At 39.0% G+C, this 25,960-nt stretch overlaps 1 protein-coding gene across 3 annotated transcripts in view; it reads right to left on the minus strand.

Annotated features, from left to right (window-relative positions):
• The window catches only part of STIM2 (stromal interaction molecule 2), a 68,204-nt gene extending 49,596 nt beyond the window's left edge, over positions 1-18,608 (minus strand). For all 3 annotated transcript variants that reach the window (XM_058837606.1, XM_058837604.1, XM_058837605.1), the window contains exon 1: positions 18,273-18,608. In XM_058837606.1, the coding sequence (XP_058693589.1) occupies positions 18,273-18,459 (187 nt within the window). In that variant the 5' untranslated portion in view covers positions 18,460-18,608. The remainder of the gene's footprint in view (positions 1-18,272) is intronic.
• Between the last annotated feature and the right edge of the window lie 7,352 nt (positions 18,609-25,960).

Raw genomic sequence — 25,960 nt, forward strand, 5'->3', positions numbered from 1 at the left:
ATGGGAAAATAACCCCTCCCCCCAATAATGGGCCTTTTTAAACTCAGCCTAACAGAGTGCTTTTTCTCTTCCCTCACCAATATAATAAATATTGCATAAATATGTTCTAGGAGAAAAACAGCTACATTCAATTCTGTGAAAAATGTTGACTTTGTCTCTTGAAGGTAAACTGTATTTTACCTGTAGACAAATACAACAGCCAGCAGATCATACAAAATCCTTTTCATAAGCTGTTGTACACAATAGAAGAGACAGTACAACATGTAAAACCAAACAGAAGACAATTTTCAGAGACAGGATACAAATACATCAGAGAAATATTGAACACAATGTATGGAACACTTCTTTTGTACTCAGAGGCTTATAACGAGTTTATGCCTGAAACAAACACTGACTTCCTTTTTTCCTGCTGGAGAGCTACAAGTTCAGTTGCAGAACTGACACTGAGCATAACAATCTTCTTCCTTCCTACTGAATTTTGCTGTTGGCAAAGGAAAACATGTTAGCAGAAAACGCCATGTATGACAATTTGCAGAGAAATTCAAGTCTGAGCTGCAGAAGGAGATGTGGAGGGGAAGAGGCAGAACAGCTGACCACTGCTGACTGGCACACTAAGTCACCTGAGGCAATTAAACATATTGGAATGCTTCTGAGAACCTCTTACCAGAAAGATTGCTAATTGGTGTTAACTTCATTAAATTATTTGCTTAATAAGCAGCTATTAAAAGTTGCTAAACAGAGAAAAGCAGAGGTAATTGCACCTTCCCTGCTTGAGTACTGCATACTGCTCTGCTCATCTCTAAACAGAATGAGCATAATTGCAAAGGAAGAAAGGGAAGTCTTCACAAGCAAAAAGGACAGGCTAAAACAAAAACTAGAGACAAACTGCCTTTACATAAATGCCTTAATACACAGTTACAATAATGAGTTCTATTGATCAGCATGTCCAAGACTCCAATTTTTTTCCAAGTAAGATCCATGTGATGGAACATAAAGCCATGTTTATATTGGGTAAGATAAAAATCAAGCAGTCTGGAACACATCTTCACAGTTCAGGACACACGGTGATTGGTAATCCTTTTTTTGTTAGGAAGAATTACATTAAATTGCTGTATGCTAGACTTCCTGCAATACCCTTTCTCAAGCCCCAGGCAGATGGTTGTTTCAAGGTATTAGATAAGCTATTTATTTCTCTTAATTTGCAAGGTAATGATTAGGCTGTTAAACAAGGTTTTAACCATTTATTTATGGACCAGTGCAGGGGGAGAAGCACACAATAACATGTCTAAAATCCTATTTGTGAATAGCATCAGTTTTTGTCTGACAGAACAGTCTCTGGAAAAAAATACAACTCTCTAAAGAGCCTCCGTGGATTTCTACATTACACCAGCAGGGACAATAAATATGGCTTTTTGCTTACAAAAGCAGACACCAATGTTTTAGTTAGAGTTTACCCCACAGGAATTGAATCCTCTGTGCTATCATGAAATGAAATTTTGGCAATGTTTCTGAATAACAGACGATAGTAATAGATACTCGGTAGAAATGCAATTAAGTTAATTCTTTTATGAAAGCAGTGAAAATAGTGCCCAACTTTGTTCTGAATACAGTATTTTGATAGTCTGTGAAGATCTATGGTTACATCCAAAATTTGATTGCATTAATTCATTTATTTAAAATGAGTTAACAGAAGAATATGATACATGCATTCTCCTTGACTGTCATCTAAGTCTTTGGAAGAAAAATAATTTTAAGTAAGACTAAATTATGTACAGCTAAGTGAAAAACCTTTAGGGTTTCTTGTGGCATATTTTCAGTACTAACGATTTTTTGGACAACCTGCTCTCATGTGTACACTAAAACAAATTCCGCTAAACCAAGTTTTTTAAAAAAGTAAACCTACTCTAAACACAAAGGTGCTTTGTCAGTGAATTAGCTAAGAACTTCCAGGCACGTAACAAAAGTATGCAAGAATATGCCATGAGTGGAATACAAAATACACAGTGTAACCTGTCAGGCACCCTCAGAGTGGAAAATTTCAAAACTACCATATTTCTCCTATAAAAAAACTACATAATTAAAGATACTTCTTAATTTAGCATTTCTGTTTTGCTTCATAATAGTTTCTTAAACAGTTACAAAATTTATACAGCTAAAAAGTATTATTTACTTACATGAACAAGTACACCAAAAGAACGGGAGACAAGGAATAATCCAAAGCAACATTTTACAGCTTCCTGACTTGTTTACTACTGGGAACTGTGCATGCAACCCTTTAACCCTACACAAAACAAATCTGTCACCTGCATGTCTTTAGGATAGTATGCCATTAATGGCCAGGGCTTTTTTTCCTAAACAAACGAGAAAATGACTCAAAAATTTTTACAACTGATTGTGCAGCATTGACAATCTTTGCTATCCTCCCTTGACAGAGCTCTTCCCAACCCATGCCTTATTCCACTGGTAACTTTTACTTATTTGCGCTATCCATGCTCAGTCAGTCTTCATCTTCTGTGGGACACTCCTAAGACTGGCAACCTCTCCTTAGCTACTCTCCTCTTTCTACAATCTGGTTGGGCAACAGTGACAGCTGGTTGGGACATCACACACTGCAGCAAGCAGGTGCATGGAAAGAATGGCAGATTTAACTCTGACGTAACTTCTGCTGAAAGTTGACTGTGCTACTTTCAATTATGGAATATTTCATATCCGTGGAACATTCAGTTATTTACTAGCACCACTACACATAAGCAAGGTCCCAGTTCAGAGATATTAACACTGTCACACTGCATAAAACAGTTTTTTGCATATACTCAATGATACAGGCATTCAATAATTGGGCAGAAATCACAAAAAGTCAAAATAAATTCAGACAGTAATACAGCCTTAACTAATCTAAATGGCTGTGCATCATATTTATTAAGAACAAATTTCTCAAGTACTCACCCTCTCATCATTTACCCTCTATCTGAACAGAACTACTTCATAAACAATTTAAAAGGAAAACCTGCACAGAAATCTACTTCTGGAATTTTTTAAGCCATTGTTTAGCAAGTTCCATTGGACATTCAATTGAGGAAAAGACCAAAGGTAAAGGTAATGTTAGATAGGCATCCAAAGCCAGTTTTCCCCAAATAAAACAAAAAATACATATATTTTAAAAATTACATGACAAAGTAAGTAATTCTATACTAGAAAAATCATTACTTCTAAAAATATTTAGTTATTAAAATATTTGTGTATAAAGATCTAGATTTCTAGAAGCTCTAATTACATGAAACACATTTGCTGTGCTCAGAATTACAGTACAGAACTTAGACATAAATGTCATAAATGTTCATCTATTACAACTTGCATTAATCAGAGAAAACAGCCAAGAGCTCCTGCAGGTTCCAACGTTAGTCCAAAAAAGTGAACAGCCACTCAGGAGAATCCTGTCAGATATTCCAAACAACTTCTAAAAGATCCTCAAACACCGGACAACTGTAGCCTCCTAACAAGCTGCAAATTATGTTACCAAAAATTCTTGAAGATTCTGGGTTTTCTCTGTCTCTCTGATATCTTTCAAAAACAAGTCTATGCTATCGGAAAAAAAGGCACTGCCCACAACTCTCATCCTTCTGACTGCAAAAAAAATATGAACAGTAATAAACCACTCACAGCACCTCCAGGGCTATGGTAGCTTCAAAGGCAGAGTGGGCAGCCCAGCATTCTGCCTGTGACTAAACCAATCACAGCTGCACAATACTGAACAATTGTGGGCGAGCGTATCACAATTTCTAATTTAGCACAACATTCTGCTACGAAGTACAAAGTGTAACTTTAAGCTCCCTGATGCAATTAATGCAGAGGTGGAATTGTTCTTTCTTTTTTCCATAGCTCTGCTTCAGTCTTATCTACTAAGAGTTTTCAGAACCACGTTGGCTGATGGCAGTCTACCCTTTACTTCTGACACTCTTTATGAACATAGGCAGAGGGGTCTAAAACCAGATGTGCATCTTATATGCACCCCCCAAAAAGATCTAGTAAAGCAGTGAAATTCTTTCTAGAATCTACGTGGCATTTTCAGTTATGTACTCTTGCACCCAGCATTTTACAAGATCTACACAATTCCTGCATCAAAAGTTTAGCATTTAATGCTAAATTTAATGCTGCTGTCTTTACCTTTTAGTATTCCTGTTCCATTCTTTGCTTGGAGCAAAAAATAAGTGGTAAATCAAATGAGTTGAGAAGGCCTGTTAAGGATGCTTGAGGTACACAATCAAAACATATAAAATATGTACAGGATTTGTTGGGGTGAAGAAGGCAAGGCAAGACAAATGCAACAAATAAGACATTTTAAAAATAATTCCATTACACTGCAACTCAGATGAAGTTTGTAAAACAGTTCAAAAGCTGAAGTGAATTCAAGTATTGATCTTTTCTAGTAAATAAACCATCTACTAGGAAGTCTCAAACCTCCTGAAAGTAATAAATTATTGCTAACAAGGCTATCAAAGATGAGGAGAAGGTGTTAACACCACTTCCCTTTTTCTGAGTAATGTATTAACTGTAGCTTCCTAGGCAGTATTACTGATTGTCTGAAACCTTATCCTGAAACATTTTAAAACTAAATAACAGTGAAAACAAAACTTAAGTGCACTTAGTAAGCAGTGCAAACATAAATATCAAATGAATTATTCTGTAACATTCAAAAAACTTAAAGACATTAAAGAAATATGGCAAAAATACCCAACTCAAAAAACATTTAAGTTTACATATAAACATATATCGTTAAACAGAATAAAGCACTGCTTTTAGAACAGTTCTCATATAAAGCCAGGAAAGCAATATCTTTTCCTCTGTATCTGAACTAAGTGTCATCTTCACACTCAACAGAAATCTGCAACAGTGAGCAGACTTAGTGGCAAGGCCCATATGCCCAAACAGCATTTCCTATCTCACGACAAAACAATTTTAGTTTATTATAGAAGGAGCCCAGATGCTGACACCTCAAGAGAGATTGAATTAATCTTATCCCTAAAGATTCTGGTCAGTAACACCATGGGTATGCACTTCAACACCTCTGGGCCCCACAAACTCAACATTGTTAAACAACAAGTTCAAATAACATGACTAGGTGAAGCAGGAAACTGCATAGTAAATGCTGCCCAAATAGGCTTTTCCAACCACATCTTGAAGTTTGCATGGTCTGAAACAGCAGCAGCTCCCAAATGACGCTGCATTCTCAAAGCCCAGTACAACAACAATAGCCTTGGCATGAACAACAGCCATTCAGAAAAGCCAAGAAGGAAGCAAGCTCACTGCTGGGTATTTCCAGTGTGAGAAATAACAGCTGCTACTGGTCTGGCTGCTTTCCTCCACTCTGGACCCTGTGCCCCACCAGTAACCATCACAAATGCTTCACACCCAGCACTGCAAAAACAAAGCTTTCTGCCTGCCCTGTCAAATGCAAATCATAATTTCCCTATTTCCTCTGAGAGGAACAACAAGCAAGAGAGAACTGAAGGATGCCTGAAATCCTTTGGATGATGACACCTTAACAAAAATAAAATGCAATTTCTGATAGAAGAATTTAACTCATATTCAGATATTTAGGTATAGCCATTGTCTTTAAAATCTTCTAGGTTAGGAATAAAATATTGAAGTCGCTTTTCATTACCATTAAAACTCATATTCATTTCAACTGCTGACAAAAAAGTACAACCTGTAAAATCAAGGGATTATGCTTAGCTCCAACTTGTACTTTGAAGTATTCTCTGTTTAACAGCAGCTTGAGATAGGCCAAAGAAGTAGCAAGTTTCAAAATATTCCTAAGTGAGAAATCCAAGACTATCAGTTGAGGCTACTTCATAAAGTAGGTGAACACATCAGAGACAACAGCTCATTATTCATGCAAACATTACAAGCTACTTAAAACTCTTGGGTAAGATGCACAGGACAAGAGCAGCATTTACCTTGCCCTAGCACTGCAATACATTGAGAATTTCGTTACTGGTGTTGCCACCTGTACTTGACACCAGCATGAATGTCATAATTCACCTTTTCCTATTTACTCCTAGTTCACATACTAACACTAAGATTCAGGAACTATCCTCTCCACTAGGTGTTAAACAACTCTGGGGTTAAGCAGAATATTTTAGGAAAATTCCTTATATGCTTTAGCTCTACGCTAACAGTATCAGACTGTTCTGTAGTCAGGTGCTGAGGTCAAATTCACTACCTAGCCAAACAAAAGGAGCTTTGAAATACCCAAGCAGTAATATAAATGGCAGCCTCTGAGTTGATCCTAGGACGTAAGATGTCATTTTCCATAGTGGTTTACCACTGATTTTTCCAATTCTCATCTGTGTGCAGAAAGAAACAAAGGATTTCACGTTTAAGTCAGTCTTCTTCAAGATTCTGAATGCAAAACTTGTCAAGAGAAACAATTATAGGTCTGTCTTGATAGTTAAATACATGCCCCTTTCCAGCTTCTAACCAGACTCTTACTACATTCCCAATTAACATAGGAGAATTAAGCTTGTCCTTTATGATCATTCAATCTACAGCACAGACCTGGAAAAGCAAACATAATTTTCACTCCTTTAAACATCATATTTCCCTTAATTTTTATGTGCAAAAAGTCCTTGTTACCAGCAGAGTGTTTCACTTCCACTTTTTGTTTTGTGTACACTAACAAAATTTTGAAGAAGGCAAACTGAAGGAAAGACATTCATGAAACATTTCTACATTCAGTTTCCAATGCAGAACCCAAGACAAGACCAGCTAGTTTAACTTCAAGTATTCACAATCATATGAGAAGCAGCCAAACAATTCTTTTCATCCCAATAACCCTTACAAACCTTTGGGGACTGGGCAGGTGGTAGACTGAATAAAAAAATACAAGAGGCCACAAAGTCTGAGAAGTTAGTAATGTTCCTTCAGTGTCCTACAAATAAAAGTAGCCCAGTAGTAACTACAGAGCAAATGCCCATTTTCCTAAGCAATCTGGATGAATGATCTTCAAAAATTAATAGATCAACCTGTAAAATCATCACTATCACCTAAAACCCTACAGCTGCCTAAAATCTCCACCCATGGTCAGATCTGAAGGTAAGACTAAAGACAGATAGCAAGCCACAATATCTAGTCTTTAAGTAGTTACAGTACTGCTGTATTCTGAAAACTCTATCTATTCAGTTGGTATGCTTAGTTCTCTGCCTAAAGTCATCTCAAACACTTCACAGACTCCAAAAATACAGTACCAAACAATGAATGACCAGAATTAAAGAAGCACTTCTTAAAACATTTCTACTAAATCATAAAAAACATCTATTCAAATGAATAATCAACTATTATATTCATATTTAAAGAATAAAAACAGTATTTTGGGCAACAAAGCAATGGCTGTCTTGTTCTTTGGCTTTTGTAAGAATATTAATGCGCTGCTGACAGCCTCTTGGGCACAGAAAATTAAGTACAATAAAAGAAAATCAAAACCCAAAAAGTCATTATAATTTTGCTACTTTCTGGCAGGAAATAAATTCCAGTGTTAGGAAACTGCAAACCAATACAAATCAACAGCAGAAACACAGTTCAATAAAATCAAATTTAAAAGTGAGCCAATGCCAGCAAAAATTTTGCCAGCCCTCAAACTGAAAACACTAAATTAGTTACGCCTCCCAAAAACTAACCACATAAATTATGATGCAGCTTACTGCAACATTATGACATTCTCCTTTAAGTATTTTACCCTTATTCCTTCTACTTCAGCAATCACTTTAAACATTTGCACAAAAATTAGAATTAAAGCTAACGGAAATTGCAGCTATACTGAGAAATTGTTTTGTCTCAAACAACACAATCATAACTTGCAGTTTCACAGAACATTACCAAAAACATATTAAATAGCCACCCTTAATCAAAGGTGTCCACCCAATTCAATCTAGCCAAGGACTATTTAGCAGCAAATGATGCAGTATAGAAGGTGATGGCAACAACAGTTTTTCCCCAAAACAACACATTTTTCTGTTACCAAACAGCCACTGTAATGAGATTTCTAGCTCCATAGTACCTGTCCATGCAGACATGTTCTCCCACTTCACCCTGGAAACTGGGAAGTAGGGTAGATATATATCTATTTTCAAACATTCTGCTGTCTTTACAATTAATGCCTCCAGGCATCATAGCATGAAAATAAGTACCAGTTTTCTTGTAGTTGCCTGCTCTACAATAGTCATTTTTTCAAGGAGTCCTACCACACACCCTTGCTATCTCCCTCCTAAGACTCAAAACCCATCTGGCTGTCACAGTGCTTTTTCATCCCTCCTTCCACCTTCTTGGCCTTCCTTGCTTCCAGCCCAGTGTTCATTCAACCTTTGCTTAGATAATTTCAGCATGTTATTCCAGTAAAAAATGAACCCAACAATTAAATTGAAATAGCTCAGCATGAGGAAGAAGACAGGCTGAGGGCCTAAATTGCAGCTGCCTTTTTAGCTTCTGACAAACTACAGCCACAGGGCAGGTCTTTTAACACCAAAAAGACCTACTAGATTATCTTACACAAAAATATGTATATAAAAGCACTGGCAAGCTTGATTCAAGTATCTTAGCTCAGCTGGTTCGAGCACGGCTCTAGGTTGTGGGTTCAGTCGCAGCATGGGTCATTTACTTAGGGGCAGGACTTGATGATCCCTCCAGATCCCTTCTAACACAGAATATTCTCTGTGCTTCTGTATATTTTCTAGTTGTACATATCTTTTCAAGTGACAGTGATGAATATTCTATTCCTCTGTATTCATAACTCGTAGTATTCCTTCCTGACCAACACCCAGGCTTTTTCCAAAGAACAAGCCACAATTACTCCTAAAAATCTCAAGTTTAACAGCTAATCAGAGATCCATTTAATCAGTTAAACCAACTCCAAGAATCACTAAAGCAAGCTCCTTCCTCTTTTCTCTCCCTACATCACTTTTTTGCATGTCAATACCACCATCTCATCACCCTGTCACACAGTATCATGAAATACTTTCAGAGATGTCTGCAAGCAACAGCAGCTTAGATTGAGTCCCAGTTCATCACCCCACTACACATCAAACTTCCAGTAATTTTTGATGCTCCCTCCCATCTAGTACTGTGAAGTTGCATCTTTTTTCTTTCCAGTAAGACAATATGGTTCCTGTGATTGTTCATCACTGTTTTGTAAGATAACAGTAATTTCTGCAAACCTGATCACAGACCAGACTGCATACAGAGCTAACACTGTTGGAATAAGGAAGTCTTGCCACTCCTCAACATCAAGAGAAATTAGAGCCTTGACTACTATTCATGGGATACTATAAACAGACATGAGGCAACATAAAACAAGCTTCCGAGTGCTTCAGAGGCAAAAGAATAACACATCACAGATGTATAGTTTCTTAGGATGTCGACTTCATAAACAAAACAAACTAGTTTTACTTGGAATCTTTTATAACAGTGTTTAAAAGTAGTCAATTGGATGCATTTAGAGTTCAGATAGGTGGGATTTTTTAGATTTCAAACATCTACAGCTCAATCAGAATGGGACATGTTCTTACTATCCTGTATTAATAAAATCACATTTCACCAGTTTCATTTTATAGAAGTAAATAATCATGCCTGGCAAGCAATTTTAATTTTCAGATATAAACTCTTACAATAAATCAAAAGGCAACAAAAAAATTAACTCCTGAAACAAAAGCTTCATACCAAACCAACAATTTTTCTGCGAGCTAAGTTATTATTATCTACAATAACTAATCTCTTTAAGAAGCCCTACTAAAATCATGGCTCTAGTGCTAATCCAAAAGCCTATTGCTACAAGTGTTGCTGAAGTACTTCCTTATCAATTTTGAATGCTATTTTTCAGATTCACAGATGGGTAAAACATTGCTTTTTGTGAGTACCCAAGTCCCCCTTACCCACCTTTCTCAATTGCTATTTACTTGGCACGTGTGGGCTTCCACTAAAATAGTAAATAGTAGTTTCCCCCAACACTTTTATCTCCTCACAAGATACTGTTGTGCAGCTGTGTACTGAACTGAAGCAAAGACCTGATCCTAACAAAAAAAGCCCCAGCTTTCAGCTCAATCAATTCCCCCAAGCAGCCCAGCTCCAGACATGGTAAGTGAGCAGCCAGAACACACAGAATAGGTAAGGAGAGAGAGAAAGCAACAAGCACAAAGGAGAAGCACCCCTTCCTGCAGAAACAGCCCATTTCAATGTCAGGTTAAACCAGTCACAAGGTTAATATCCTCTAAAGCTGCAGCTACAGGTCCCCAACCCCTGCCTGCAACACTATCACTGTAAAACTACTGTAAATAAGACCAAAACAAAAACATTCCTTTACTTCAAATGCAGACTTGGAACGAAATCCCAGCGAACACAAAATACAGGCTCATACACTGAAGTCAATGGAATCCTTTTCAGAGGCTCTTATCTGTATTTTAGATTGACATACCAGTGTGCTGTTTCCAAAGTAACTAGAATACCCTCTACAGCATTGATGGTTTCAGTAAATACATTCAGGGAACATGAACCAGGTATGAACAACAGACTGAGGCAGCCAGGTTCCATAAAAATACTGGAAGTTTTTCAAATAAAAATTAAAAGTATACTCTGGGAAAAACAGAACTGCCTCAATACATTTCATTTGCAACTAAAATCTACCAGTAGGAAAGGATATAAATATAGTTTCCCTTCCTGACACTTAACAATATGAACTTTGGAACTACGGTTATTATATAATCTAATTTTCATATTTAGCAAAACAGTAAAACATATGTGGCACTTAAAAAAAAAGCAATTTCATTTTCACTTCAAAACAATTTTTAATACTTCAGGCAATGAAAATAACTGAAGTCAGCGGTATTTTCACATAGACATACAAATGGTACAGCAAGAAGCTACCTTGCAACCTTCTAAATATAGCAATTTATAATTAAAACTATGGTAGAAGGAAGACTCCCTGCTCAGAATAACTACCTTTCATATTTGTTTCAAAACCATCACAGAACACCTGATTTGCATATGCTCTTTGTTTGTTAACAGTGTTATTTCTTCTCTGTTGTTCTTAAATGAAAATACTGTGTAATATTTCAAAATGAGGAAAAGCTAATCAAGCTTGTCATTTCCAGACTACTAGAGAGAAACAACATAAGATTCTTTTTATGTTTTAGATCTAGGCAGAAAAACAGAAGACCCACCTACTTAATGCATCTACTGAGGGCAGAAGGGAAGAACGCATTTCAAGCAAAAGCCTGTGGCTGGGACAAAAAAAAAAAAAATCAGCAGATTGACAAAAGGTACTAGTCAAAGCTTAGAATTTCCTAGCAAAGTTCACTGAACATACCTCTACATGAAAACTGAGTATATCTAAAAAATAATCACTTACTAAGCCATTCACACATTCATCAAATGCTACACATATTTAAAAAAAAAACAGAAAACTCAGACACATACACACCACTCAGGAGTTATTCTTGACAAATCTCCAGGGGAGCCACAAGGAGTTATTTACTATTAAAAATAAAATTAGAATTGTTTGAAAGTGTCCTTTCTAAATAACATATTTAACTTGCAGGAAACTCTGAATTTAAGTAATTCAGTTCACAGAGCCACTAGATGGAACTGAGAAAAATTGTTCCTTTATCTCTGTAACATTATCAGACATGTTTAATAATTGCATACAATTCCTTTATTCTAAACCACAGTTAGAAGGAGCATTCAGACCACATTTTCATGTGTGGAAAGTTTCTCCTTTTAAGGAGAAAGTACACAGAGCCTAGAAAACCAAAACATCTTCAGCAAATTTTTATTCAACAAAATCTTGCTTAAGTTAATACTCTGTCACAAGGTTTATTTGCTTTTAAACACAGCTTTAAATAGGTTAAGGTAAACTACTGTTTTTAGTAAACTACTCATCTCAGTTCTAGAAGCTGAGCACATAACAATTTCTTACAAATGAACATTAACTACAGAAAAACATAGTACACACAAAAAAAAAATTTAAAAAAATCAGGTATTAAAATTTTAGCTGGAGACCATACCAGAGGGCTGGGCTGCTGATAGTTTTTAAATGATTCATGATGCACAAGAAAAGGCAGGGAACAGAAAGCGTTGCCTAGAGGAAAAGGATCAAAGCTATCTTTGCATTCCTATAAATTCTGAGCTACTGCAGAAGTTAAGCTTCACACAACAAGCAGCCTCAACAATTCCAATTTACACAAGCTTCTGTGGTGCTGCTTGTGATTTTTAATACAAGCTGCAATAACTCAGTGATGGGCTCCCTTCCCGTACCAGCATCTAGGAACTACTGGAGAAGAAAGATTCACCTGCAGTAGCATAACACTGTCTGCATAGAGAGAAGATCTCCTGATATACTTAAAAAACTTGGCTAGAGACCATAGGAATGAGATTGAAAAGGTCAGTGGTTCTTACCTCTTAATTTGAATTCTGTTGAATCAAATGAGTCAACAGTTCTGAGTGCTGTGAGCTCAAATTCTTAATTGTACTGACAAGTACATTCTCTTCAATTTCAAAGATGAATTTTAGTTAAAATTCTACAGTACATCTCATTATACAGATTTAAAGACACCCACCTCTACCAGGTCTTTGAAAAACGACATGGATTTTTGGGATTTGAAGGAAAATGAACAAGATCCAGAAGGAAAGGGCAGGGGGAGGAAAGGTATAAATAAACTCTCTTCAGTTAACTTTGAATTGCCCAGAGAAATCAAGTAAGCAAGGGCAAATTTTCTGACAATCATCACATTCTGTTTGTGCTGATTCTAAATTTTAACAACGTATTATAATTTTATTCACCCCTCCTTTTTCAGATATGCAGTTTCCATAGTAACTGGAGATACTTTGTAGTAACCAAAGGCAGAATAACACTAACTTATGTAATAACTTGAAACTCACCTTGGTTTCTAAAAATGTGTATATGCTTATTTTAGAACAACAAACATTGTGGCTATTTATTTTTTACACATTCCCTATGTGGTCAAGATAAACATCTCAAGTTCCTGTTTTTTAAAAAGCCAGTTTCACAGACAGGATATAACAGACTAATCCCAATGAAGTCTTCCCATACATCAGGATTTCTGCAGTAAATTAGTCAACACTTAATGTAAAATAATACACTTTCAACTTCTGAAGAGCCTTTGACCATGCACTAGAACACCAGTAATTTTCTTAGCTTTCCCACATCACAGCTCTTTGCTATGCGTTCCCATCTCTAAATGCTGATTGAGAATGCATACTAAACGAAAAAAAGATTTAAAGATGTACAAGTTAGAGAACATAACCTAAAAATCAACTAGAAGGCTATCAAACTGCTTACTTTATACAAATGCTAAAAATCCCCAGTATTTTTGGGTGACTTTCATAGTAACAGTATCATCACGGGAAGTCTTATCAAGACCAACGGCTCCTGTCACTGGGCACAGTCCTCTCTCGACAGATATATGGCAGCTCAGCCTAGTTATGGTAGATCAGTATCCCTGGAGTTGGGTAGAAGAAAATGAGTCATGCCCAAGTTGCGTAGGCCCAGCTTGTCAGAATCAGGTAGGAGGTCCTCAGAAAAGCAGAGCCGTCTTCAGAAAGCTTAGAGCTGAAAGGGCAACAGAAAAACCTGCTGATGGAGAGATGACAGAGTTCAAACATACCACAGAGTGACACTGGCGGTATTAAGAAAGGGTCTGCTACATACTACTACTCTAACACAAGAAAAAAATACCAGCTAAATAACCTATCAATAACAATACTTAGACTGAATGCTCAGAAGAGGTGAAGGAAAAACCTCACAGGACACCAGAAGGTGCAGAACACACTGGCAGAAGCACTTCTTCACCAGAAGAGTTACAATCAAAACACTGGAAGGCTGTAAAGTAAAAAAACTCAGTTAAGGGCAGGGGAAGTTACAAGTGCTTGATGTCTTATCTCTGAGTGGGAGTCCAATGCCACTCAGCTACATAAAGGTCAGGATTTTTCCTGGTTAATTGTTTTTTAATATTTGTTTCAAACGTGTCTATAAATCCAGCCATTCACAGTTTTTTTTAACTGTATCTCAGTTATGACAATGCAACTGCTGACTGAGCTATGAAAATACAGATCTCTCCTGAATTTCTTCTATTCTTCATCACTGAAAATAAAAAACATGCTAAGAAATTAAAAACTTAGAAAACTGAGAAACTAATTATATTTCAAAGACAGATAACAGTATTGAGATGCTATCAAAAAGTAAATGATAATTTGAAGTTAACACCCTTTAGAGGAGACAGGACTTGACATTTCTGTCCTCCCACCAGAAATAGTAAAACTAGATTACAAGGAGCTTTACTAGAGACAAACAGAAGAAATGAAATTGCAAAAAACGAACAAAGAACCAAACAAACCTGTAATGCTGAGTCTCCATCACTAAAGAAATCTACTACCAATTTACTAAAAAAGTAACAGAAGTCTAATAGCTCACAAACTTTCAAGACCAGTGCATGCCAAACTAGTTACACAAAAGCATTTTGCTATGTGCTCAAATTCACCATCCTCTTTGTATTAGCTCACCATACATGAAGTCTCACACACAACCACCAAATTTCAAATGTATTATTCAAGCCCCAAAAAGGTCACTGATGCAGTTTCACAATCAGCTCTGTTCAGACTGTCACTAGGTGCCATCACAGGAAACAGACCATCCTTGTTCACCTCTCCTGACACCATGGTCCTCCCTCCTCTTTGCACTGGTGCTAGGCTTAAAGCAAGTCAGCAAAGAGTCTGACAAGGAATTCATAGTTTTACCTGTTGCCTGTGGTTCTTGACACATTCCGGCAAGCCAAAGCAACACAGTGCTCATCACAACATCAGGGCAAGTCAGGCAGCACAAAGCAGAAAGGGAGCATGAAACTCCTTCCCTCCTTGCATGTTTCCAGTAGTGGGATGAGCATGCCTACTGCTACCAGCTCTCTTGTGGTAACAATATTGTGTGCATGGCCAGCTGGGGTCAACTCCAGAGCAAAAAGCCCCACTTAAACAGCCACCCACATTAGAACAGCTCAAGCCGACTGCAGAGTTGCAGCTAAAAACACATTTTCCAAAACCTTCGCTTCTCAAATGCTGAAGTCTGATCAATTTGAAGAGCACAGTGTAAAGATGATGGCTAAGTTCCAGAACAGAATCGTAATTAAAAGAAAAATAGTTGAATTGCTTTAAAAAAAGGTTACATTATGTTGCCTATTGTTTGTTCAGTAAATACAATGCAGTGCTGTAGTTAAAACTGGTCTCAAATATTATAAGACATAATTTGAGAGAAAATTATTAGCCAAATACAGGTGCAGGTTCTCTGTCACACCCAAAGGCAGACAAATTAATCCATGATCAAGGATTAAATTTAACCATGAAAAGAATCCACAATTTTCCAGAATTACAAAGCAACTTAAAATTGGGTGAATATGAAAATGTGAAAATCCAGTGTTATCTTCAAGCTTAGAACAGAAGGTTACTTGAAACCTTCTACCAAATTAAGTAGTGAACAAGCAGAGCTGGAGTGAATAGCAAACATCCTCATGATGTTCCCTCCAAGGGAGACACAGTTCTGTTGGTCCAATTTTCATAATCGTGACTAAATACCTTCAAGCACCATGTCACATGTTGCATATTCAGCTGTCATTTAAAAACACTGTTTAAAAGGCACATACACACAAGACAAGGCAACGCTAATGATAGTCTATATACTCAATTAAGTAAATACATTAATATCTGATGAAATACAGCAAATATAGAATAATAGGCTCTTCCCTAGTCCTAAAACTCATCACACATCCCTCTTTTGAAAGCATCTAGATTTTCTTTGCCAGCTCCTTCTCTAAGCCAAAAAATACCTCTAATACTGGGAACCTGTTTAACAATCTACGTAATTTGACTGTTATAGGTAAAAACTTTCCAACCTATATTTAATCTATATCACACCCACTAAAATTCACTTCCTCTTAACCTACATCTCAACCACAGTACAAAAAAAAAATTAAGAACTCACACTGCTTCCGTTAACCATTTCTTACATACCCATCCCACAGCCTTTTCCACCACATCAAAATAATGCAATACTTTCATGAAAAAATAAATTCATAGGTTCTGAACCTCTCAAGCCACATTGATACATTCCTCTGTACTTTTTGGATTTAATATTCAAAACTAGACACAAATGTGCAATTAAAAAAAAAAAAAGCCTTCTGTAATTTAAACTTGATCAACATAGCCAAGGATGGCATCTACTTTTGCCAGCTGTATGTTGCTCACTTAGACCAATTTGTGACTAGAAGTCCTGAATTATTTTCTACAGCTCTGTTTCCCAAACATCTTTATCTGAACATCCCATAGTCTCTTCCTAGCACAGCATTTTATATTTAGCAGCTTTTCATCTTTCGGATTGTACTTCTCAAACCAGTCAAAACTACTGAATTAAAAGTAGATTCTGTTGTTCTCCAGACAAGTGTTGGCATTCTCTCCTAACACAACAGCACATTTGCAACTTTTATCTTTTAGGAAAATGATAGCTAATATGACTAAAATTACCCTCTGAAAAAGTAATCTGTTTTTTTCCAAACCTTCAAGAATTCTTCCACCTTTGTAAAAAGTAACTTAGAACTATTTGGGAATTAGTTAGTTAGTTAGATAGGCAAACAACCTCCATGACAAATTGAAACATGCATTTATTAAGTGGATGAACACAGAACTATCCTGAAACCTCTTAAAATTTAAAACTTTGTAAGATGGCTTTTAAGCATATGTATTTTCCAAACCACACTGTCATGTAATACAATAAATCCACTTATAACACATTAGATTTCTCAAATAATTGTATTTCTTCTTCACCAGAGTCACTACTAAGTGGGAGAGAACACAGTTGATAGGCATCTCAGTACCTTTACCGTTCACAAAATATAAAAAAATTTGTTTTTTTCCATATAGACTGACACATCAAAATTGATTAAGTACAAATTGTAGACAGCGTCAGCAGTATTCACAGTAAGAACTGCTTAATACCAGCTACAACCAGATCAATCACAATCAGAAAACAAAACGAGAGAGAGTTGTTCCAACACGGCACTTCCACAACACCCTTGGGAGGTACAACTGCTGCTTCACAGACTGCGGATGTTCCAACTTCCTTAGTTTATACAGCAAGCCAACAGATTGGACAATTCAGATTTCAGAAATGCCACATCCTCAAACAGGACCACGAGATCACGTAGCCTTGCACCTCTGCCTTGGAGTTATTTCATTACTATTGCTAAAGTTTCATTAACTATAATTAAAATTCATGTCTTTAAGGCGTTGGGCTGAGAAGAAACCCAGGTATGTGTCATCAGCTGAAGTTCAGCACTTTCAGCTCAGGCTGTCAATACTATTCCAAACAACATCAGAAGTTTTTCTCTGAGAAATGCACACTACTTTGATTCTGAAGGGATATGGGTTTTTCTTGTTTCGTCCACCTTCCATGTTCTTCCTTCCAATTACAGAGCTTTATGAAAAGCACCTTATGAAACAGGACAAACTTCTAAATGTTTCTGAGAATTTCCTAACATACAAACCCCATTCTCTTAAGTGAACTGTCTAAAGGCAGTAAAGCCTCTTCCTGTTCATTACAAGATAGATTCAAAACGTGTATAAGCAATTCAGAGCCATCAAAGCCTGCTGAAATTGGATTACTTTAAATGTTTCAGTACAACCGCTGGTTTTAATTGCAGGCATTCCCACTTGCCCTAAGTACGGTAATGTGACTTTTCTTTAAAGAATTAAGTGAAGGCTGGAATGCCTTCCACTTTCCTGGAGAACTAAACCCCCCTGGGGGCAGGGATGGACACCTCTGCCTCGGCAGGAGCAGTGCTGGATACAGCGGGACTGGCGAGTCGGCTGTGGCGGATCCCCTCCGGAGGCCGCCCCGCGCTTCTCGGCCGCGGCCGGCGGCGCTCCGGACACCCGCACGGGCGGCTCCGGATCTCAACAATATCGCTATTCAACAGGATCCTGCACACATCCTGCGGCGGGCTCCTTCCCGGGAAGGGCCGCGCCGGGCAGTACCGCAGTGCCGCCGCCGCAGCCGGACCCCCTGCAGACCGGCCCGGCGCCCTCTGCAGAGCCGCGCCGCGCCCGGCCCCGCGGCGGCGGGAGGCGGCTCGGAGGCGCCGGGGAGAGCCGCGGAAGCCGGGAGAACGGCGTCCCACCCCTCCACCGACAGCCCGCCCGCCGCCGGGACGCGCGAGGGCCGTTACCTGTCACCGGCTCCGCCGCAGAGGCGGCCGCGCCTCCCCGTCCTCCCCGCCGGCCGCCGCTGCCGCCGCCGCCGTCCGCAGCCTCCAGCTCGCACCCCGCGCCCGCGGCGGAGGCGGGCAGGAGCAGCCCCAGCAGGAGCAGGCAGGTGGGCACCGGCCGCACGCCGGGCGCTCGGAGCCCGCTCATCGGTACCGCCGCTGCCGCGGAGCGAAGGCAGGAACGCAAGGACGGAAGGAAGGAACGCTGGGGCTGGAGCTCCGCGCTGCGCCGCTGCCGCTCCGGCGGCACCAACCCCGCTCCGCGCCGCCTCCCGCCGCTTCCGGCGGCCTCCGCGCCGCCGGCGACACGTCACCGCGCGGTGACGTCACCGGGGCGGGGCGGCGAGCGGCCCCGCTCCCCGGGCAGCGCCGCTCGGCACGGGCGGGCCGGACCGGACCGGACCGGCGGCAGCCGCAGGTGCCGGGACCGCGCCTGGGCCGCCTGCACCGCCGGGCGCTTCTGGCCGGGCGCGGGGAGCAGCCGTCGGGGGCCCGCGCCGGGACCCGCGCAGCGCCGGCTCCCCCGGCCAGGCGTGTCCCGGAACCCCTCAGGTCCAGACCGGCTGGGCCGGATTCAGGAAAGGCACAACGTAAAAATATGATGCTTTAGATACAGGGCAAAACGAGACCTGGGACTCAGTTAAACTTGCTCCACCACTGCAGACACCCGAGGAGAGCTTTCTGGAGTTCAAGTTCGGTGTGTACTACAGCACTCTCAAAACATCCACAAAACGAGAAGAGTTTCAAATCTGATCCCACACAACTGAAGCTGGGAAAACTAAGTCTTCAAAAAGATTCAACCGCGATTTCTATGTGCTTAAAATCTTAATAATCTTTAAAATCCTTAAAATCTTCACCAAAAAAAACCCAAAACACTTTTGCTTATGTTTCCATCTAGCCACTGAATGGCTAAAAAGTCTGTGCTTTGTCCTGTCCAAACCTGTGCTACTTTACAGCATTCTGTTTAGAGCCATTTAATGAGAATAACACAGCCTTTAAAGACCAAATTCAATCTAGTATCTTAGATACACAATGCATGAGAAAATAATACAGCCCAGATGCTAAAGGCTATATAAACATTACATTTCCTACTAACTACTGCAATTACCTGAGAAATAACAGAAGAGGGGTTGAAAGAGCCTTGAGAAAAGACTTTGCCTGCTGTGTAGACCCAACAGGAGACAGGAGCACAAAATAGATTGTACAAGCTGCTTCTGCAGGTCAGCAAAATCCAAAAAGCTAACTATGAAATCATGACAGCACTATTAAATGCAGCAGGAAACAACTTCTCTAGTGATATAGTTGGCATGCAAATTCCATCCCAGGTGAAACATAGTTTTATGGGGAAAAAAATGCAAAAATTTTAAAGTAATCATATAAGGATTTGGAAAATGTGTCTAAACCTAATTAACTCTGATTGAATTGTAAAGTCTGTGCATTTCTACTGGCGAATACAACAGCTTTTAAAGACCAACAGTATCTGACCAGATCTTGTGCCAAGAGAACAATGAAAAGCCTGTATCTTAAGAAAGTTTGTTCAGTGTTGTTTAACCTTAGGGAGGGGAACTGGAGCAGAGTAAATTTTGCAGATGGAAATAAAGAAACCAGCTGTTAATTTAATTAATTAGTTAATGTTGTACCACAAAGAGAGAGGAATGTATTAAGATTAGATGAAAGAGGCAAGTTCCCCGAACAAGTGTGAACTGTTTTAACTGGGGGTTAGTGCAGTCAAAAGATCCAGACTGCACAAGTACTGTAAAGAAAAGCCTATTCTGCATCAGAATAGCTGTGAGATGAGGACACTCCAAGAAAAGGATGTGGGCCTTAAAAAATAAATGATGCTTACTAGAAGTTCTCTTTCAATATTGGTTCATTTTCACCTCCTGCTTTTAACTACAAGTGCCCAGATCATGAAGCATGGAATGGATTGTTTTCAAGCAATGCCTGTGTTCTGGAGTTGGGGGGATGTCACTGCTGATCAGGACACCATAGCAGAAGATCTTGCAGTGAGAAGCTTCTTAGCTGGAAATGCCTCATGGTGCAGTGCCACTTCATATCATGCAGAATCAGTTGCATGAGCTCAGAATCAAGGAAAGGCTGCAATCTAACGCATTAATCCACAGAAATCTAAATAATTTGTGGTTTCAATATGAGGACCCAAATTCTAAGGAGTGCCCTGCAATGTTTCATCACAAAATCAGAGGAAAACGTATGACCTCTAGAGTTCCTCTAGTCTAACTCCCCTACTCAGCCCCGAGGAACATCACTCATAACCAGATGCCAGTTTTATTTCAGACTGGTCACCACTACTTTTTAAGTAGAGTGGTTCAGACTGCCATCCACCTCGTCTACTTACCCAGTCCCTACTGGACTACAAAGTAGTCCAAAATGCTGTGGATGTCACAGCAAAAGACCCCTGCTAAAATCAATATGTGCTGCTCTTATCACTTCAGTCATAGAGCAAACTTTCTCATGACCAAAGGCAATTGTGTTGGTGGAACTGTGCTGGTTTTTCTGAATTGACTCATCCTTTGCCATCCCAGAAATGTCTTCCAGAAACATTTCCTTCATTATCTCCTCTGAGGGAGATACTTGGTAAGGATGACTACTCTGCTGTTTCCTGAACCTTGCTTTGATGATGGATGTGACATTTGTTTTTTTCCAGTAACCGGAAATCCCATCTAATTGACACAGCCTTTAGAGGGTGACAGTACAGTGAAGTTACTCACTGTCCTCAGCACCTTTACAAGCAGCTCCTGTTCAGCCCTAAGGACTGACAAACATAATTTGCCAAATTTGCTAAAGTCTCCTCCTCCAAACCTTGCCAAACTAGGCACAGAGCTCTGTGAACCCTAAGAGCTGACCTTAGCAAAGAACAAGGGAAAGAGAGCTTTGAGCATCTCAGCCTTTTCACAGTTCATCACTAGTGACCTGTCCCATTCATCAGCAGAGACGTGTGGGTTTTGGGTGTGCTTGCTATTTAGAATGTTTTCTCTACCTCTGGATGTAGACAGTTGTAATAGAAAGGCTGGAATTTGCTGTGAATGGAGAATGAATGGTAATGTCTAGGCACGGGTCGCTGGATGAAGCACACAGCAGCAAGAGTTGTCAGCTTTGACTATGCTACTGGCATCCAAATTACCCAAACCAGCACATCTGAGTGCAGTTTTGCAAGACACCCATTTCTGGAGAAAAAGAGCAGTGAAGAAATCCTGATGACTCACAGAGGTGAGATAGGATGGGGACACTGAGTGCTATCAGCTGCTAAAGGCTACAAAGAGGAGTATCCAAAATCTCTGCATTGCTGCCAGCCAAGAGGAACCAAGGAGACATGAGGAGAACCTCAGAGCTGGTGTCACTTCTCCCCTGTGTGACTGCCATGGATGCTGGCCCCGGCACGGCGGTGGAGATGGGCAGCCTGGTCACCACTGCCTTGGTGCCCCGTGGCTGCACGGGCTTCACGGGAGCACTTGGGGACATCCTGAGAGCCTGAACAAAAGTTAAAGTTGCTCTGTTCCGAGGTCTGCTCTAAGTACAGCCACCCACCCCGAAGAAGGTCTGGCACATGCTACATTGTTGATCGAATGTTGCAACAGCACTTCCCACAAGTGCCTACGTTTATCTTTTTGCAAGGAGCAAGCTGGCCTTGAAGCCTTAAGAGTTCAAGCATTTATCTTATTTTTTGTCACGAATCCTGATGAGTACTAATGGACTCCTACAGTCTTGGTTGAATTTTCTGAGTGTTCTTTGCTGTATGGATAACCTGAGAGGTTTTTGAGTCCTGTCCTTCATACTTGCATTGATCTTCAGAGCAGAAAGCTTTTTTTCCCTTTTATTAGTATTAACTGCTTTGAGTTGCCTTTCCTGTTAGCAATTTTATCATTCACCTAGCCTTAATCACCACATTGATTTATCTGAACAGAAAAAGGGAGAGGAAATAATCTTCAGAGTTGTTAAATGCCAACAGTTCTTTCCAATATGTACATTCAGCCAGCCCTACAATAACCACGAAGCAGGTTTGAACAATAGAATAAAGGAAAAACAATATTTTTTTCTGCTCTTTGGTGCCATTTGCAGTCTCTCCAAACTACAAGCTATGAATGCTCTGGGTAGATGAGAAGACTGATTAGGAAAAATGAGCCAGACTAATAATAACATATGAGAAAGAAACCTGATGGGGGAAACAGAAACAAAGCATGAACTTAGAAAAAAATGTTACAAGGTCACCTTACAGGAAAGAAGACCTAGAAATGAATACAATAACTTATTTTTTTTATTAAAAAATAATGCAAGTACAAACTGGCAATAAATTCAAATTCAGATAAGCAATGACCACCAGATCATTGTAAGTTGTCCAAGAAACATTTGATTCCATTAGTGCTTTGAAAAGAAACATTCATTTTTGAACAGGCTTGAGATTAAAATTCAAATATCTTCTCTTGATTAGAGAAGTTATTAATATCTGCACCCAAATTACAAAACTTTCTAGTTCTCAGATTTCATGTGCTGATAACATATCAAATGAAGGTGGAATTTTACAAAATGTATACTTGCCAAGATGAGAGGATCAGTTTAGGAACCCCTTCTCAGTTGTTCCTGGATTACCGAAGTTTATGTTTTGGGGAAGGAAGTTAGTTTAAGAGGAAACTATAGGAAGTATTTTAAGTGTTCCTGCATTTCCAGCTGTTAGTGGACTAAGAAACTAAGGGTCATAGATGTTACCTTAGTCCAATAAGAAAATTGGAACATCTTCCTTATCTGATGGGAGTAGTAGCCCTTAGGATCTTCTTATCAGTGACCATGAGTCTAGATATCCCTAAAATGAGCAAATTACCTGGTAATAGGCAAAAATGCTGCAAAAATGACTAAATCTCTTTCGGTAAGAAAGAAGCAGCCATTAAGGGTAAAACAAGAGCTGCAAAGAACTTTTTTATTAAGTTTCCTTATATAAGATTGGTGTTTTTTTAATCAGCATTGTCACAGGCATTCCAGAAGATTTTTTCTTTACTTCACTTTTTTTTCTTTACTTATGGAATAAAGACAAATCTAAAGTCTTGGAACACACAAGTGTGTTCAGCAAGTGTTCACTGCAGCTGAGTCTTGTATTTGCATAGAATCTTTGCTTATCCTTTTTTCAAATTGTTGAGTTCCTTATGGGAACAAAGATGCCATTCCAGTTAGAAGATGTTGGCTAGGCAGGCTCTGGTTGGATTCTGTTTATTTCAAAAATAAACAAAGACTCAATCTGTTTACACAAGATCTGGAGGCACATCCGGAGATACGGAGTCTTAAGGAAAACAATGGCAGAATGACTGAATAAAATATTCCAGGCAGCACTTTGATTTCTGGAATCTGTTGTAGAAGCCAAACAGCTTGAAAGGACACAATCTTACTGGTGCTGCAGGAGCAGGGAGGGATCTTGCTATCTTGAATATTTTGGCTTGTCAGACTACAACAAAGTGATGGGTTGTTATATATTTTGACAGCTAAAGACCACTTGGAGCAAAACAAAAATAGTTGTGGAAATGAATTACATTACAGATTTAGGTGATCAGAAATATGTAAAAAACTACCAAGGGACAATCCTGGAGATAATGATGTGACAAAGTTCACCATCTGATCTGCTCAGAACATACATCACTACAACTGGTTTTGCCAAAATTCATTGCCAAGCTGTAAAAGTCTAGGCATCTTATTAAATTTTAAGAAGACTTTGATTGTGATAATTTTGCATTCACAGTAAAATCATAATGTGTTCATTTGTAGTTCAAACTGTCTTTAAATGATCAGTGTAACCATTCCTGATGCTTAATGAGCAGCAATATTAACACAACAAATCTATACATTCAAAATAAATTGCTGGCTTTTTCACTTTTCAAGCAATGTGAAAATTAACTAATTTCAACACAGAAGTGAGAGCTATAGACATGACTCACCAAAAAAGGCTGTCCTAGAGGGAATGGAGAACAGAGTATTTTACCACCAAATGGAAAAAAAAATCCCACTGTGTACATAATATTTCTTTAACTTTCCCTGAATCTCAGCAAATCTCTAAATCTGCCTTTACCTAAGCAGAGACAGTGTTTTGCGTCTTCTTACTCCCTCCTTTCCAGCTAGACAGGAAACAAGGAAAAGCACAACCAGAAGGTGATGAGAGTCATTACTGCACATGACTACTTTTTATCTTAGAACAAGCATATTGATCAACTATGTGAAAAAAATAGAATAAAAAACACAATTTAAAAAGAATATTATTTGGACAGAGTCATTTAGCACATTCTTGTGAGGGCAGCAAGTATTGAAGAGTGCCTCCTGGGATATGTTTGGGTATGTTTGTGCTCAGAGAGAATAATTCCTACTCACATGTAACATGAACTGTCAGGATGGAGTCTGCTTATTCAGGCAGGTAGTGGCTTTCTGGGGATCAGTTTAAATTTTCTCAGTCTCTATAAAATAACTGTTCCATTAGAAATAATGTAAGTAGTAGCTTTCAGAATATTTTTTTTTTTAATCTAAATAAAGGCTTAGTTCATAATATATCGAGCTGTTCTTCACCTGAATGAACATGGTCAGAAAAATGCTGTCAGATTAATTATTTACAATGGAAATAATTTGTCCCTTTAAGACAATATTTGGGATAAGAATGAAGACTATTTATGACCTTCTGAAGCAGCAAGAGGAAAGTGGCAAAAGCTTTTACTTGAAGTATGGTTTTGATACTTTTAGAAGCTGTTGATTGAAAAGTGGAATGAGCAATCACTCAATCAGAGGTTTGATACTTTTAGAAGCTGTTGATTGTAAAGTGGAATGAGCAATCACTCAATCAGAGGTCAGAACTTCGGTGAGTAGGAGATTATATTCTCATGATCTGTGACTAACAGAGTAATAAAAAGCCTAGTGAACATGTGTATCATGTAAATACAATTCTATTGTCAGATGGTTTGTGGTAAATTGAAATGGCTGCTCTGAAGCCACAGCAAGCAGACTGTTTCCTGGAATTTCTGCAGGCAAGTTGCACATCCTGTAAACTGGAGCTCTAGATCTGTGGCACAGCACTGCCAGGTACAGTGAGTGACACGGACTTTAATAAATAAGATCATTCTGCAGAGGCCGAGAAAGCTGGTCTCAAATTACCCAGAAAGTTGAAGGACATATGGAAACCACTGCTGAGAAAATCAAATAACAGATACTTTTTCTTTGCCTCAGTTTTTATGTTTTGAGTTGTTGGGCTGGGTAATAGAGAGAAAGCATTGGAGACTGCATCCTCAGTTACAAGGTCATTGGATACAGATAATTTTCCTAATGTCAGAACACAGCCTTGGGCATTTGATGTTATGACATGGTACAAACAGCTCTATTCCTCACAAAAAGAAAAATTTAAAAAAAAAAAAAAAAGTAAAATTTCATCCATTGCTTACATTTTCAGAAGGAGACACATAATTTGTAATTTGTTTCTTCTTGCTTTGCAGGCTGTGGTACCCGCAAGATTGTGTGCAATGCGCTAAGCTTCCTTGAGCATTCGAGTTGAACAAGCTTCCATGATCTCCCTTGGATTTGGACTTTTTTTATTCCTTTATCTGCCCATTATGAAATTGTGACCATTTTGGTTAGAGCGGGACAAAAAGGTTGTGTATTCAGTGAAGTTTTAC

The sequence above is a fragment of the Poecile atricapillus genome, chromosome 4, assembly GCF_030490865.1.
Source record: "Poecile atricapillus isolate bPoeAtr1 chromosome 4, bPoeAtr1.hap1, whole genome shotgun sequence".
In the NCBI taxonomy this organism is placed as follows: domain Eukaryota; kingdom Metazoa; phylum Chordata; class Aves; order Passeriformes; family Paridae; genus Poecile; species Poecile atricapillus.